General features: G+C 29.1%; 1 protein-coding gene across 1 annotated transcript; it reads right to left on the bottom strand.

The window, feature by feature from the left end:
- Positions 1–10728: 10728 nt before the first annotated feature.
- LOC107930583 (adenine phosphoribosyltransferase 1, chloroplastic) lies at positions 10729–13524 on the bottom strand. The gene is made up of 6 exons (XM_016862249.2): positions 13269–13524; positions 13076–13186; positions 12902–12994; positions 12655–12804; positions 12419–12477; positions 10729–11093 (listed from the first exon to the last, which is right to left on the bottom strand). Exons 1-6 carry the CDS (start codon positions 13354–13356, stop codon positions 11040–11042), a joined length of 555 nt encoding a protein of 184 aa, XP_016717738.2. The 5' UTR covers positions 13357–13524; the 3' UTR covers positions 10729–11039.
- Between the last annotated feature and the right edge of the window lie 2327 nt (positions 13525–15851).

The raw sequence follows: 15851 nt of genomic DNA, 5'->3' as shown, positions 1-15851 counted from the left end.
TATTTTTTTAACAGTGTTTTTAAAAAATTATTGTGAAAAAAAAAGTTTTAAAAAACTATCGCAACAAAAAGTTAGAATGTTTGATTTACATGTTTTGTTATAAAGCAAAAGATAATAATTTAAATGATATTTAAAATATTAATTTTAAATATTTTTAAACAATTAATATAAATTATTTGTAAATCTTAATTTAAATGAAAAATATATTAAATTAACATACAATCTTTAATTCTTATCAATTAATAAAAATTCCATAATTGATAGAATAATTGAATCAAATACGAAATATACTTCTTTCCTCATTTCTTTACTATTTTATAATATTTTAATATTAATAAATATTCAACTTAGATTATAATATAAATATAAAAAAAAGTATATTAACTTATTGTTAATATTATGATATATAAAACATAAAATTTAAATATTTTAAATAATTAATATAAATTATTTATAAATTTTATTTTTAATATATATAAAATTTGTATTTAAAATTTGACCCTTAATTTTTTTTTGAAAGTGTTATAAGCATGATACGATGAAAATATAAAATTAAATACATATCTAATTAACTATAAATATCAAATTATTACAACATAAATAAAATCACAAAATTATTACAACACAATTAAAAACTAATACAATGTAAACTAAATCGATAAGAGTAGTCTTAATTTGGCCCCAATTTTTTTAATGTAAGAACGTGGGAGTCTTTCCCTTGAATATAATAAGCATGAGGAATGTTAGAAGATTAAACAAAGAAATTGGAACAAAAGGGACGGCCAGATCGTGGAAAATGAGTATGACATTTGTTTTTTTTTTTTAAATGAACTTAAAATTCCGACAATGCAACCGCCAAACTCGCTCCTTGTCCTAAACGGGCTAACTGGCACCAACCCTAACACTTGTTGTTTTTGCAATTTAATCCCTTTTCTTATCTTCTTGCTATGAAAAACTATCAAATTAATATTACCCATAGGTTAGATAATTGGTAGTGTACAAACCCATCTCTTTACAACTCAGTTTTGACGCTTCAAATGATATATATACACATCTTCTAATATTATAATAGTATTTATCATACACGTAAAATTTTGTATTAAATCGAAAAAATGTTACACATTTTTAATTTACTCAAAATTTCAAATCTTTAGTATAAAGTTCAGATCTTGGACAATCCCTTCTCTTTTAGTATAAATAGATTTTGTGAACAGAATGTGATAAGTGTTTCTGATAGATTTATATTAGCCTTATACTAATATTCGATAATTATGTTTAATACATATTCGAATATGAATGAAAATATATGATCCTTGAAATATATATACACATATTTATACTTATATGGTGGGTAAGGTTGACTCTCATAGCCAATAGCTGCACAAAAAGCATGCAGCCGATGAAGAGTTTTATTTATAACCCTAAACCATGTGAAAGTTATAAATAAAAATGCAAAAAGTATGATTTGTTCCCCAACAGATGATGAAATGTAATAACCAGACAGGCATTTTTATTTTCGAATTTCGAGCATCTTTCTTTTTTTTCATGTTTATAATTTACGTGGCAAATTAATTAAGGACATGGATTAGCCATGTACGTGGCAAATGAACTAAAAGATGCTCCATGTTTAAAATTATACCCTAAATAAAATGAACTAAAATCTCTGATCAGATTTTGTGAACACCCAAACTATAGATATGAATATAAGTAACTTCGTGAGAAATAAATAAATAAATTAACCCAAGATTCCTTCAAAGCTGAAGCACTATATCTATGACAAACTCATTATGATCCCACTTGTGGGATTTTAGTTTATATATATAATAGGTTCGTATTTAATACATTATCAATTTTGAGTGAGGTTAATTAATTTAGATTTTAAGTTATTAAGGTTTGAGATTTAGGGTTTTTAAGTCAGATTATTATAAGTTGCTCAAGTTCTTTTAAGTATTTTGGGTTTTGGTTGTTTCGAGTCTATTTATATACGCTCAAACCCATATCTTTTTTATTGTTATAATAGTAATAATATCAACTAAACTATGGTTCAATCAACATATAGTTAAGTCAAATTTGAATTCAAGTTGATTGGATCAAGTTTTTACCTTGATAGCAAAATAATCAAATATTGAATTAAACATGGTAAAAAATAGATAATAACATATAATAAAAAAGATTTAAAAATAAATTCAAATAAGCTGATTGAATTCAAGTACGCTGAATCGCATTATCCTCCTATTTATGGTTTAGGGAGAGGGACGATGGGTAGTTCTAAGCTTTGTGTCAAAAAGAACATATATGATCAAAACTTATAACGAGATTATTCAAAAAAAATTCAAATAATTACATTTATAATGATGTATTAAAATCTAATTCATTAATAACATATAAAATTAAACCTCGTTAATATGTTAAATATAAATCCATATATATTTATATACTAATCCACGATGTGATAATTAATCCATTAGATTACCTGAACAAAGCCAAAAACATACTTCAAAATTATTGTACTTTTAAGAACCCTATGATTCCGCCGAAACCCTCGTTGAGAAACTTACGTGTCAGCCGGAGACCATTTTTAAGTTTTTTTTATAAAATTTTTATTTATGAAAATTCTTTGTTTTGAAGGGAAAATTTTCGATATGGACACTTGGTGTTGTTAGGAGCTTTGCACCGGCCATTGCACGACCTTTCAAACAACAAAAACTCTAGCATGTCGGAAAATTTGTAGGAACAAAATCATGTAATAAAAAAAAAAATTAGTTGCACTGAGTTTCTTTTAACTTGTCAAAATCTGATTTTATTCTTCATTTTGGAATCTAATATTAGCTGTTCCATCCTCACTAATTTTCACTAATTTCTTGGTATTGGTTTACATTTTTTTTCTCCTTGATTTTAGGAAATAAAAAAAAATGACAAAATAATAATATAAGGTGGGATAAATATCAATTATATATATATGAACTCTAATCTAGTGCAATTATACACATGAAACATGAATTGTGGTTCATATATATATATATAAAACTTTGATTTTGACTCAATTGTACATATTTAAATAAATAAATACATAGATTTATTCTTACATTGGATTAAGATAATCATTCGTGTATGCAATATATCAACATAAAATTATGATAATTCGATAATATTGTTAGTGATTTATGAAAATTGAATCAAATTAAGATTTCATGCATAAAATCGCACAACTTTAAAGTTCATATATGACATTACACATTAGATTAAAGTTCATGCATAGTTTTTATATTTATCCCTATAATGATTGCAGTTTTAAATTCTTTTAAAATTAGAAGGATTGAATTCCAAATGAACAAAGAATACAAGGATTTAGAGCATTCTCATTGCCTGAATGAATTGCTACATTTTTTTCAAATTTAAAAACATGAAAAGAACATGGTTAATCCTATGATAAAAAAAAGTATTTCTTAAAAAAATATCCAAAAATTAAATACACCATATGAAAGAAAATAATCTTTAAGACGAATAAACTGTGGGTCGACTTTAATTGACAAAGATGAAAGGGATTTTTTTTTGTTTAAGTGCTAAATAATTTAAGTAAAGACTTAATTAGGTATATTCGTATATATGTATATAATAATTAGAGAGATAAGTCTCCAAGAGAATGAAATGGAGTAGTGTGAAAATTAATATAATTATTATTGATGTGTTGAGAAGCCATGTTAACGTGGGGGGAGTCGTGGTTGGTAAAACTAAGCTTTCAATTTCTTCAACAGAATCAACATGATAGAATTTGTATGCATAAGCTAGTGTCTGTTTACTATTAAAATTGTTGGTACAAAAGGTGGGGTTCGAGAGTGGATGTGATTCATACACTGTGTCGAGGTTAGTGGTGGTCTGAAAGAACTTTGAAAGGTTTTAAAAGAGATACAATTGTTAGTGTAAAAGCGGTGTTTTGGTGTCTTCTAGTGATGAAGAGAACTTAAATTACTACAAGAATATGCATTTTTAGTATAATAAAAAACACACTAAAATTAAAGCTAGAATTATTAGTGGTTAATTTTCAGGTTTTCACTTGTTGTCTGTTTATTTAAAGTTAGTTGTAATGGTAGTTTAGTTGTAATGGTAGTTTAGAAAAAAAAAAGTGAGAAAAATATAAGAGCAAAAAAAAATCGACGTAGCCAATCTTTGTTAACGTAATTCAGATACAACGGTCTTATGTCTACGGAACCTCATCTAGTGAATGATTTTATTTTAACGATCATCTGAATCATCTGAATCATCTATTGGCTTAAGCCTAATCTATCCTTACATAAAGAAGTAATTGCAGCACCAATACTAACCTCAACTGTTACAAATCACTCACTCAAATATCTCACAATACAATCAATAAACTCTCCAAAGAATACCCAAAAGAGTGTCAAAAAAATAACCACAAGAACACAACAAAGCTATGGACAAAGACATTCAAAAAATTACTCTTTGATGTGCGGCACAAAACAACCTATTTGTAGGCTTTACAAGTGATCAATCAATAGTGTTTTGATAGGTTTTAAACCCCTATTTAAAAGTTGAAATTATCCTATTAGTTATCACATAAAAGTTTTTATAAATTAGTCTTCCAACTATTCCGAAACTCTCTTGAACAAATATGATATTTATCTCCAAAAATAGCATTTTAATAATAAGACTTTCATGTTAACTCAATCACCTCAAGCGATTCAGTTGGGAGTCTTAACACCCTAGTCAACCCACACTTCTAGTTTTGTTAAATATGCCACTTTCAAGTGAACCAAACTCGGTACAAATGAAACTTATTCAAGACCCAATTCAATCGGCTAAGTAGAGAAACGATTTCGTTATAACAGGACATGGAATGAGCAATAGCAACTTTCCCAACAAACACATAGAATTCTCTTTTTATTTTATCAATCACGCCTTTCGTCTTTGTCACAATAACTTCATTCTTTTGTAACTATTAACTTTATCACGATAACTTTTTTTTTTGTGATAGTTAATTTTGTCACAATAGCAAATTCTTTTGTGACAAAGTATGTTAAAACTAAAATTATTAACAATAGAGCAAAAAAAAAAAACATGTTTTCACACCTACATTTTATTACTAAGATGTGACTTAATCATATTATTGAAAGTTTGTGGTAGAGTTATAGAAGACTTTATTTTATGTGTGCTAAGATGTGATAAGAGGAGTCTATAAGTAGATCCTAACATGACCTTGCGACCATCCATTGATGGTTAGCTATTAGGCTTACAAAATATATTCAATTTAAAAGTCTAGTCAATATCGAAAGTGCACGAATATTATTGCAATAATATATTACAATGAAATACTTTCAAAATAGAAAAGGATTAAATCCCTATAGGGATAATATTAGTTTAAATTGAGCTAATGTAAACAAAATTGTTCGACTAATCTTATGGATTACCATTCTAATAGAACTCATAGCGCTATCAATATAACCAATTTGAAGGTAATCACTCAAGTAATTAAGAACCTAACAATCTCAAATTTAACTTTCCTAACAACTATAGAATTAGTGATTAGTGGATTCAATTGGTGAATTAATGGTTAAACATAAACTTGTTGACCCTAAATATATTTCCACTAATCCTAACCCCTCCGGGTCTCTTGACTCGCCTTGAAAAGTAGAATTCACCATTAAACCCCAGCTCCCGCTTGTAAGCCTAGCATACACCACATCTTTTAACTCATTGTGCTTAACAAGCTAGATCGGTTTGGTCAACTAGGGTTAGATCTCTTATTTTTCGTAATTCTAATCATGCTTATGGTCGTCAATTATAAGCATGCGTTAAAATCACCAATCTAAGCAAGCAACAATATAAGTCTTTACAACAACCTATTTAATCATCTTATCACCAATATTTGCCACTAATCACATAACAAATTAGTTATCCGTGGATTTAACAGTAACAATGGAAGTTATCAACATTAGAATGCAAAATATAAAAGGATCAAGGTCTAGAAATGCTAAATAAGTGTAGATATCCAAATTTTTGAGAGCCCAAACTAGATCCTCTTACACCAGACTTGTCTAGTAAAATTTGAGATTGGAACTAAAGAGATTTAAGATTTTTTAATTACAAAATAATATCTAATAAAACCATCAAAGTAGATATTACATGGAAAGTAAAGTTTCTACAATTGAGGAAGATAGACCATTTGGGACCTGATTTTCATGTATCATTGATACGATGGGGTTTCTCGAGGGCTTATAACAATGCCTAATTAGTTTACCTAAGTTTATTGTTAGAGCGACCTAACAGTGTGGTTAGGACACAACTGGTGGCAGTTAATCAAGGTGTTGAGGCAATTAAGAGATGAGTGAAAAGAATAATGCTACAAGCAGTGCCTACTGCATCTGGCACTGCTCAGCCTCATAACTTGCCATTTTTAAAGTTTTCAATTTTTGTAAACAAAATCTTTTAGTTGTAATCTTCGCTAATATTTTGGACGTGTGCAAGTCCATTTCTGAAGACCAAACCATTTATAGAAAACATATCTTGAAGATTGGTTTGAATTGGATTAAGCAAACCGGTTTCCTTATTTTAAGGAGTCTGGATCGGTCGGGTAACTTGGTCACATATACTGAAGATTTGAAGACTTAAGCTGGACTTATTGAAAATATTCTCCGTGATGATTACCTTGCTACTTTGGTAGGAAGATTGATTGTAAGTATGTTAGCAAATCAAAAGCAGTTTAAATACTTGAGATTTGTATAGGTTATGTACTAAGAGTTTTAGCACTTATACATTCAATAATGAACTTGTAATTGTGAAGGCATTGAGTGTGAAAACAAGTGAATTACTTGGTTTCTGGGGGGAAATTTAGAGAATAAAAATCTAGATCTTAGGTACAAAAGTGAGGTTGTTAAACTGGTGAGTGTTAAAACTTGAATCACTTGTTATACTAGGTGTTATGATAGTAGATTATCTCTCTGAACAAGGTCCCACAAACTTCGAGAAACCGAACTACATAATCATATTGTTGTGTTCGTATTTGTTTTTCAGCAATCCATGAAGCAATTTGCATTGCTCGAAGCACCGCTTCTAGCACTACTCAAGCATACTCTCTCATAAGGTAATGCATCTCTTATTAATTTCTGAAACTTTCAAGTAACATTATTGTTAATATGTATTTCTCTTATACTAAATTATTATTTAGAAACATAAGCATTATAAAGTTTTCAACTAATCCGAATTTTAATATAAACTAATAAAAAATAAAACTAAAATGCAATTAATATTTTTGACAAAAGAAATTAAAAAAAAATCACAAACCAGATTAATACTAAAAAAATTGAAATTAAATGAAAAAAAATTAACAAAAGCAAAGCCAATATATTACTAAAATTTGTACTAAAAAGGAAAGTCAAGCTACTAGAAGTTTTAATTTTTTTTCCTCCTTCATCTTAGTTATATATACATATACAAGTATATATATATTTATTTATTTATGTGCATAATTAGTTTCTACAAAGCTTCTCAATTTTTTTAAGTATTAGTGTCTATATATAGTTCATTTATATTATTGTCATGAATGGGGACAAAGAAAAATATCTTCTTCAATTGGCCTCCCTAAGAATTTTTAGGTATATTAATTCTTGAAATTATTACTCTTCAATTAATAAAATATCAATTAATTGTTTTTTGGTTAAATTCTGTTATTAGTACATGTACTTTATGAAAGTTGTGGATTTATTCTCTATGCTTTAATTTGTTCAATTTCTGTCCTGACCCAAACAGTAACAGTTAAATCCGTTTGATTAAACTCAATTACTAGTCCTGTACTACGCATACAGTTGTAAATTTAGTCTATATTCTCCAATTGAATCATTATAAGTCCCTAAACATATTACGCATATGATAGTGTGTTTGATGTATTGGATTTTAATGAGGACTGAAATTTTAAAATTTGAAAAGTACAGATACTAATAACTGAATTCAACCATTATTTTTATATAATTGTCTTATCTTTTGCTTGTAATTATTAAACTAAAAAAAAAAGTCAATGCTCACTGAACTTATCTTTTATAGGTACATATAATAATGGTTAAAGAAAATATAAAGTAATGAAATGTCAACTTTTTAGTATTAATGTAGTATTACATCATGGGAAATATGGAAAATTATACCTAAATAATAATTAAATGAAGGGGTCACTTATGTGCATAAATTTATTTTTTATTATTTGGTGGGGAGAGTTGGCTGACTAAAATGAATCATAGAAATAAATTTAAATTAGTTTTGCTTGTTGTTCATGTAAACATACAAAAAAAAATTGATTTTTTTCATTTTCTTAATATATCTTTTGATTTTTAAAATAAGAAAAAAAAGAAAGAAAGAATTTTGAAAATAAAATATAGTTGGGAAGAGCATGCAGATTTTTTTTTATTATAAAAAGAAGCATATAATTGTACTTTTTATTTAGTTATAAATATCTGTATTCTTAATCTACAATATATAATATGTGTATGTCTGTATTTGTAAATGGTGATAAGTTATATGAAGACCATAACTATTTCTACTTTCTAATATATATGAGGTAAAATTATAGTTTTCATCCTTCTTTAGTTTTTATACTCTAATTTCACGTAATCTTATGCTTTATTTTTATAATGTAATTAGATAGTTCAAATAATTAACATCGTCAATTATTCCGCTTAAAATGTGGACGTAATTTCCTTTTTTAGAGAACTCTTCAGACTTGGGTGTAATTGAGCAAAGTTAATCTGAATATTGGAAAGTTTGGGCTTGATTCAATATTCGGGACTTGATACTCAGCTCAAGCTTGATCAGGCATCAAATTTTAAGCTGGAGCTAGAGCTTGAATAAGCTCTTTTATCAATTTTCGTTCTCAAGTCCAAACACAAGCTTGAGCTCGTTTGTATTTAAGCTCTTTTTATACAATAAGGATAAAAATGTAATTTCATATTATAAAAATCAATTTAAATGAAAATTTTGATTATGCCCGCGACATATTCAAATTAGGTATTACAGTGCATGAATTTGACTCGACTGATTGCTCGAGCTCAGCTCGATAATTACCAAATCAAATTTGAGTTTTTTCAAGTAGAACTCAAATAGCTTGTAGGCACCAATATCTCATTTACTTGCCTTAGACTAACCAACGAAATTATAGAAGTAGAGGACCAAATTATGTCAAAATTATTTCGATTAAAATGTTGATGTAATTTTTTTTTCTTAATAACACTCTTTAGACTAGGGATATAATTGAGCAGAGTCAACCTAAATACTAGCAAGCTCGAGCTTGACTCAAAATTCGGGACTCAATAATCAGCTAAAGCTTGATCAAACATCAAATTTTAAACTCGAGCTAGAGCTTGATTAGTCTCATTTATCAATTTTCGAACTCAAGCACAGTTAATTGATATTCAAGCTCAAGCTCATTCGTATTTAAGCTCTTTTTATACAATAAGGGTAAAAAAATAATTTCATATTATAAAAATCTATTTAAATAAAAAATTCGATTATGCCTGCTACCTATTCGAATCGAGCATTACAGTGCATGAATTCAACACGGCTACTAGCTCAAGTTGCTCGAGCTCAACTCGATAATTACTTGATTGAATTCGAGGTTTTTTTTAGAAAAACTCAAATAGCTTGTGAATGTCTTATTTACTTACTTTAGACTAACCAATGAAATTATAAAAGTAAAGGACCAAATGATGTCAAAATTATTTCAATTAAAATGATGATGTAATTTTTCTTCTTCTTAAAAACACTCTTTAGACTAGGGATGTAATTGTGGCAAAAAAAAACAGACAGTAGGGATGTAATTGAGTAGAGTCAACTTGAATACTAGCAAGCTCGAACTTGACTCAACATTCGAGACTCAATACTCGGCTTAAGCTCGACTAAACATCAAATTTTAAGTTGGAGTTCGAATAAGCTCGTTTATCAATTTTCAAACTCAAGTTCAAACCCAAGCTCAATTAAACTCATTAGTATTCAAGCTCAAACTCATTTGTATTTAAGCTCTTTTTATATAATAAGAGTAAATATATAATTTCATATTATAAAATATATTTAAATGAAAAACTTGATTACGCTCACGAACAATTCGAATCGAGTATTACAATGCATGAATTCAACTCAATTGATAGCTCAAGTTGCTGAAGCTCAACTTGATAATTACCAAATCAAGTTCGAGTTTTTTTCATGTAAAACTCGAATAACTTATGAGCACCTATGTCTCATTTACTTACTTTAAACTAATCAATGGAATTATAAAGGTAGAGGACTAAATTAAGTCAAAATTAATACATGCATTAAATTAAGTCGAACCCAAATAGTAGCAAACCTAAAATTTGAAGCTCGATATTTGACTCTAACTCGATCAAACATCAATTTCTAAGTTTGGGCTAAGCTCAAGGCTTCAAGCTCAATTAAGCTCACTCAGCTCTTATTATATAATAAGAGTAAAAATGCAATTTCACAATATAAAAATATATTTAAAAAATAAATAACTCAATTAGACTGACGAGTAGTTTGAATCAAATATTACGGAGTTTGGCTCAATAATTACCAAATTAAGTTTTTTCGTTAAACTCGAATCACTAGCGAGCAGCAGTGTGTTAGTCTCATTTACAACCCTAGGTTATTCACTTATTTCATGCGGGAACATAGGATTAAAAATAGAATAGTAGAAACGAAAAACAAAGGTCAATAAATGGTGAATTCAGCAACTTAAAAACACAACAATGGCATTAACAACAGAATCTCTTGTATCAACAAACAAGACCTTTCACTCAAAGCCACTTTTGCTCAAAATATTATTACAAATGCAATGAACACTCGCCTGGAAGAATATCATCATCAACAACACCTAAACCTTATATTATCATGGTTCAATCCACTAAAACTTTTACCAAATGCAGCATTTTTTATTCAACCAAATAGACTTGTTAGGCCTTTAGGCAAAGTTGTAGCTATATATTGAAAACTCTAAAAAGTGCAACAAACAATGCCCATCTACCACCACCACAACACTTGTGAGATCAAGCCGAGTTTACAAGAACAAACAGCGGTGTATCTCCTAACCGTTCCCGACCCTGAAATAGAAACCGAGAAAGAATAAGAAAGGAAAGCAAACATTAATGGGTAACTGATATCGGGAGAATATGGTTTAGTTTATGCATGATTCATAGCACACCAGAAGTCAGAAACCAGTAGCAAAATGGTAAAAGTACTATGGAGGCCCCAGTACTTGGAGTCAGATTGCATTTTGCCCCCTTACCTAAAAGATTGGGCAAATTAATCCTTATACATTAGATCAACGAGTAAACTGGTCTTTTTTGTTAAAAATTTCATCTATTTCTTCTGTTAAAAACTGACATTGCTAATAGAATAACCAAATGGATCCATATGGCATGCCAAGTCTACCTCATGATAACATATAGGGACCAGTTTTTAATATTATAAATGGATGGAATTTATAACAGAAGGGTCAATTTGCTTTTTGATATAACGTACAGGGACTAATTTGGCTTATTTTTTGAGTAAAGGGGACAAAATACAATCCGACTCCTAGTACATGGGCCTCCATGGTACTTTTACCGTAGAAAAAGACTAATGGTCAGTAATTTCAAAGCTCTACTAGAGTGCTAGTTCATACATGGTCACAAATTTGCATTTGGTATTACATCCATGCCTTTATGCTTTTGTTGAATTTGATAAACAATGGTAATTTAACATGAAATTAACTATAATAAATTTTAGTTTTATTTTAAAAGAAATGATAGAGATGCTATTGTACAAACCTCAAATGAACAAAAAGGATAACAACTAGTTCATTAGAAATCAACCTCCTTTGACACCCAACATAATGTTCATAACAGAACAAATATATAGTGTTAGAAGCTGACATTGAAACTACTATATGTTTGAGAACTTACTGCTCAGCCTAACATGTGCTAGTGTTAGGCCAAGCAGTCTAAATAAGTAGGCAGGGTACAAGCAGGTCCACTGCACACCTATCAGACATGTCTTTTGGCATTAGCATAGGCTGAAAAAGAAGATTAACACTTTGCAACTATGCAACTCGAGCAGGAATGAGATTCATTGTTTCTCAAAAGAACTCGCAATTAGCTTTCTAATCATCGTAAGCAACATCTAGAATACTTTTTCCTCTACAATACTATGACATTTGTTTGTTTTCTTGCTGTTCTAAAGATGAATTATGATTCTAAATATTTATTATTAGTCCCTAAAGATGCCTAACTACAAACTTCTCCATGGCATATTTTTATTAGAGTTTATAAGCTCAACCTTAGCTTTATCAGTCATTATGGTTTCAAAATATGTGTTTAAAGCTCAGGTTCATCACACGAACTGTGATTGATAAGGCAGCAAGAGGTATGAGATTAGCACCACATACCTTTAAACCTGATAATTCGATAACACAAGCACACTCCACAACATGCACGCCGACTCGCTCTGCAAACGAAACAATCATTCATGTAAATAGCAAAGCAATGCTCTAATACGACAAAAAGGAAATCCTAAGGCAATCTCTTGTAATTTCCCCTTAGTTCAAAGGCTCACTCATAGCAGCTCACTCATAGCAACACACTAGCATATTACTTTTGACGTTTTTATATAAAATTGAACTACCAAGTAGCCTAATCGCAGCAGACAAGGTTCCACCGGTGGCAACGAGATCATCTATTATCAAAGCACGTTCTCCAGCTTGCACGGCACCGACATGCATCTCCATTTTGTCTTTTCCATACTCTAAAGAATACTCCTCCGAGATAACCTCCCCTAATAAACATCAAAAAATTTAACAATTACCACAAAGATCACTAAACAAAATGCAACAATCAACAATACTCAACAAAAATCATATTTATATATATACCAGGCAACTTATTGGGTTTCCTCATAGGAACAAACTTGGCACCAATAGCCAATGCAATAGGTGGACCAAATATGAATCCCCTTGCTTCTATACCTGCATTTTACCATACAATTATAAAGACATATGTACAATATACACTATTAAAGTAAAAAAAAAACTATTACTGGAAATTACCTGCAACAACAGATATATTTTGCCCTTTGTACCTTTCAACAAACAAATCAATAGTATCACTAAATGCTTTGGTATCAAGAAGCAAAGTTGTTATGTCTTGAAACATGATCCCTGAACCAAAAAATGAAAAGAACAATTAAAGGATAAAAAGAAAAACCAAAAAAAGGGATCGAAAGTATGTTTTGTTTGAAACCTGGTTTGGGGAAGTTTGGGATGACACGAATTGCAGAAGAAATTTTGGGGATACGAGGGTCTTGTTGTTGTTCATCTTGAGACGCCATTTTTTGTTTAGTTGATTTTTTAACTGAGTTGGTGACTCGCTGATGAAACTCAACACGGGGACGGGTCGACTCGGATGGTATTGATTTTGGGTTTTGCGGGAGAGAGCAAAGTAGCTGTGAAAGAGGGAGTCTGCCTAGTTGTCAGAGTGACCAACCCTAATAACCAACAGGGTAAACTACACCCAAGGTCATTGAACTATTAGTAAGCATACGTTTTGGTCACTAAACTTAAAAATGTTACAAGATGATCATTGAACTATTTGAATATTTTTATTCAAGTCACTGAGTTGTTAATATTACTATTGTATGGCCTTCTTCGCTCACATTGTCAGTTCCAATTGAAAGCTCTATAGTTTAGTTTTTTTCATGAATCAGTTTTGAACCGAAATTCAAACAACTTTCTTCCCCAATCTTTGACACTAACTATCAAATCAGCTTGGATCTAATGTATATTTTTCTACTCATCGATGAGTATTGTTCTACCGTACCGATCGTTGAATTGTTGCTTGAAACTCACCAACTAAACTTGAAAAAAAAAACTTAACAACCTAATGACTTAAATGCGAACTTTCGAATAATTCAGTGGCTATTTTATAACTTTTTGAAATTGAGTCACTAAAATACAAACTTATTAATAGAACAGTGACCTTGAGTGTAGTTTGCCCTAACAAATATCAAAAATAAATAAATAAGCAACCAACTGTAATTTATTTATTTTTATTTGACGTATTTGACATTGGCTTAAATATCTTCTTATTGTGTCTAGCTTCGGCACAAAAATTTAAATTTGATTTAATTCTATTTGATTATAAAAATTAATAAATTTAATTTAATTTATTTGAAATTAAAAAACATCCAAACTCAAAACAATGAAAATTTGAATCTAAACGACCCAAATAAATAACTTAAAATAACCAAAACTATAAGTGATAAAAATTGGTAATGATGTTACCCAAAAAATCAACTTCAAACTTAAATAATCTGAACTTATCACAATTCAAATTTAAAATTACCCGAACAAAAGTGATAAAAAAATATTAAAAGTTTATTTAATCCTATCTAAATTGACCTGATCAAAAATCAATCCAACTCAGCACGACCCAAAATTGATATAAAGTTATAATCCTAGTTTCAACTATTAAGGATAAAAAAAAAAAATTGGAACTTAGAACTAAACTTGTCTATTTTTTAAAAAATCAACTTTGTTTCAAATTTTGATTTAGGGTAGAGGTGTTAAATGGTAAAGTCGGAATGGGTTGGAGTTAATTTATATATGATATTAGTATATTTTATGTTTATTCAAACTCAACTTGATCCAAAATATAAGTTTAAAGATTTTTCCAAAGCTATTCTTATTTGTAAATGATTAACCCAAATTTATTTCGAGTCTGCTGACATTATTTTCAATTTAGTATTTAACATTTAGATGTTTTTCCTTTTATTAAGAATTTAAAGTTAAATTTTTTTATTTTTTTTTAACTCAAATAACTTAACATATTTTTAACGTTTACATAGTATTATATTATTGCATATAATAATTTTTTGTGATATGAATCACATAACATATAAAAATAAAATAAAAATATATTAAAAAATGTAAAACGGGTCAGATCGAGCTCAAGCCTTAAATGTTGAAGTCCAAGCCTGACTTATATTTTAAACAGACATATTTTTTGCTCAAGCCCATTTTTTAAAACTTTGTACTTTCAGCCTAGCTTGAATGAGTAACCCAACCCAAGAACAGATCTAGTTTAAGAAAAACGAGTACATTAAGTTAGAAAATATATTAAAATCATGAATAGTCATTATCATAAAATAAAATAAATATTATCTTATAATAATCTGGCAAGTTATTAGGTGGGCTTTTTTTCACAAGTGAGTATAAATAACAAAATAAAGCTGGACCAACTAAATACTTGGGTTGGGCTTTGTCCAAATGCACTTGTCAGAGTTTGTATAATGTATATATGTATTAATTATGCTCATTTGTTTTTAAATTATACTATTAAAATAGTAAATTGTTATGGGTTTTAGGGTGTCGTGTTCGGACATATAGTACTTGGAGAAATTAGGTTTGATTTTGGAGATGACATTAGTAGAAGGGGTGGCTATAAACTCGAAAAGGATTAGTTTGTAAACTCTTCAGCTTTTGAAAAGAAAAAAGAAGTAAAAATACCATGGAGGCCTTTATATTGGATGGTGTATTTTGTCCCCTCGACTCAAAAATATAGGCAAATTAGTCCTTGTACTTTAGCTCAAAGAGTAAATTAGTCATTCTATAAAAAGTTTCATCAATTTCTATTCTTAAACTCTGGCATGAAGTACACGTTGCATAACTGTCTAGTTATTTTGTGAATCACGTTAGTTTTTAACTATAGAAATGGATGAGGTTTTTTAATAGAAATGATCAGCTTACTATCTAATCTAACGTATAAATACTAATTTGCCCATATTATAGTAAAGAGGGGAAAATAAAATTTGATTCCTACTATAGG

Source organism: Gossypium hirsutum, chromosome A06, assembly GCF_007990345.1.
Source record: "Gossypium hirsutum isolate 1008001.06 chromosome A06, Gossypium_hirsutum_v2.1, whole genome shotgun sequence".
Classification (NCBI taxonomy): domain Eukaryota; kingdom Viridiplantae; phylum Streptophyta; class Magnoliopsida; order Malvales; family Malvaceae; genus Gossypium; species Gossypium hirsutum.
The sequence above is the reverse complement of the archived record's forward strand: the minus strand, read 5'-3'. Positions and strand labels throughout refer to the sequence as shown.

Bases quoted from the DNA above. Each gene is read 5' to 3' on its own strand.
- LOC107930583 (XM_016862249.2), bottom strand. From the start codon at position 13,356: ATGGCGTCTCAAGATGAACAACAACAAGACCCTCGTATCCCCAAAATT. The intron at 12,995-13,075 runs GTAATTTCCAGT...GGTAAAATGCAG, and splicing joins AAATATATCTGTTGTTGCAG to GTATAGAAGCAAGGGGATTC. The intron at 12,805-12,901 runs GTATATATATAA...GATGTTTATTAG, and splicing joins GAAACCCAATAAGTTGCCTG to GGGAGGTTATCTCGGAGGAG.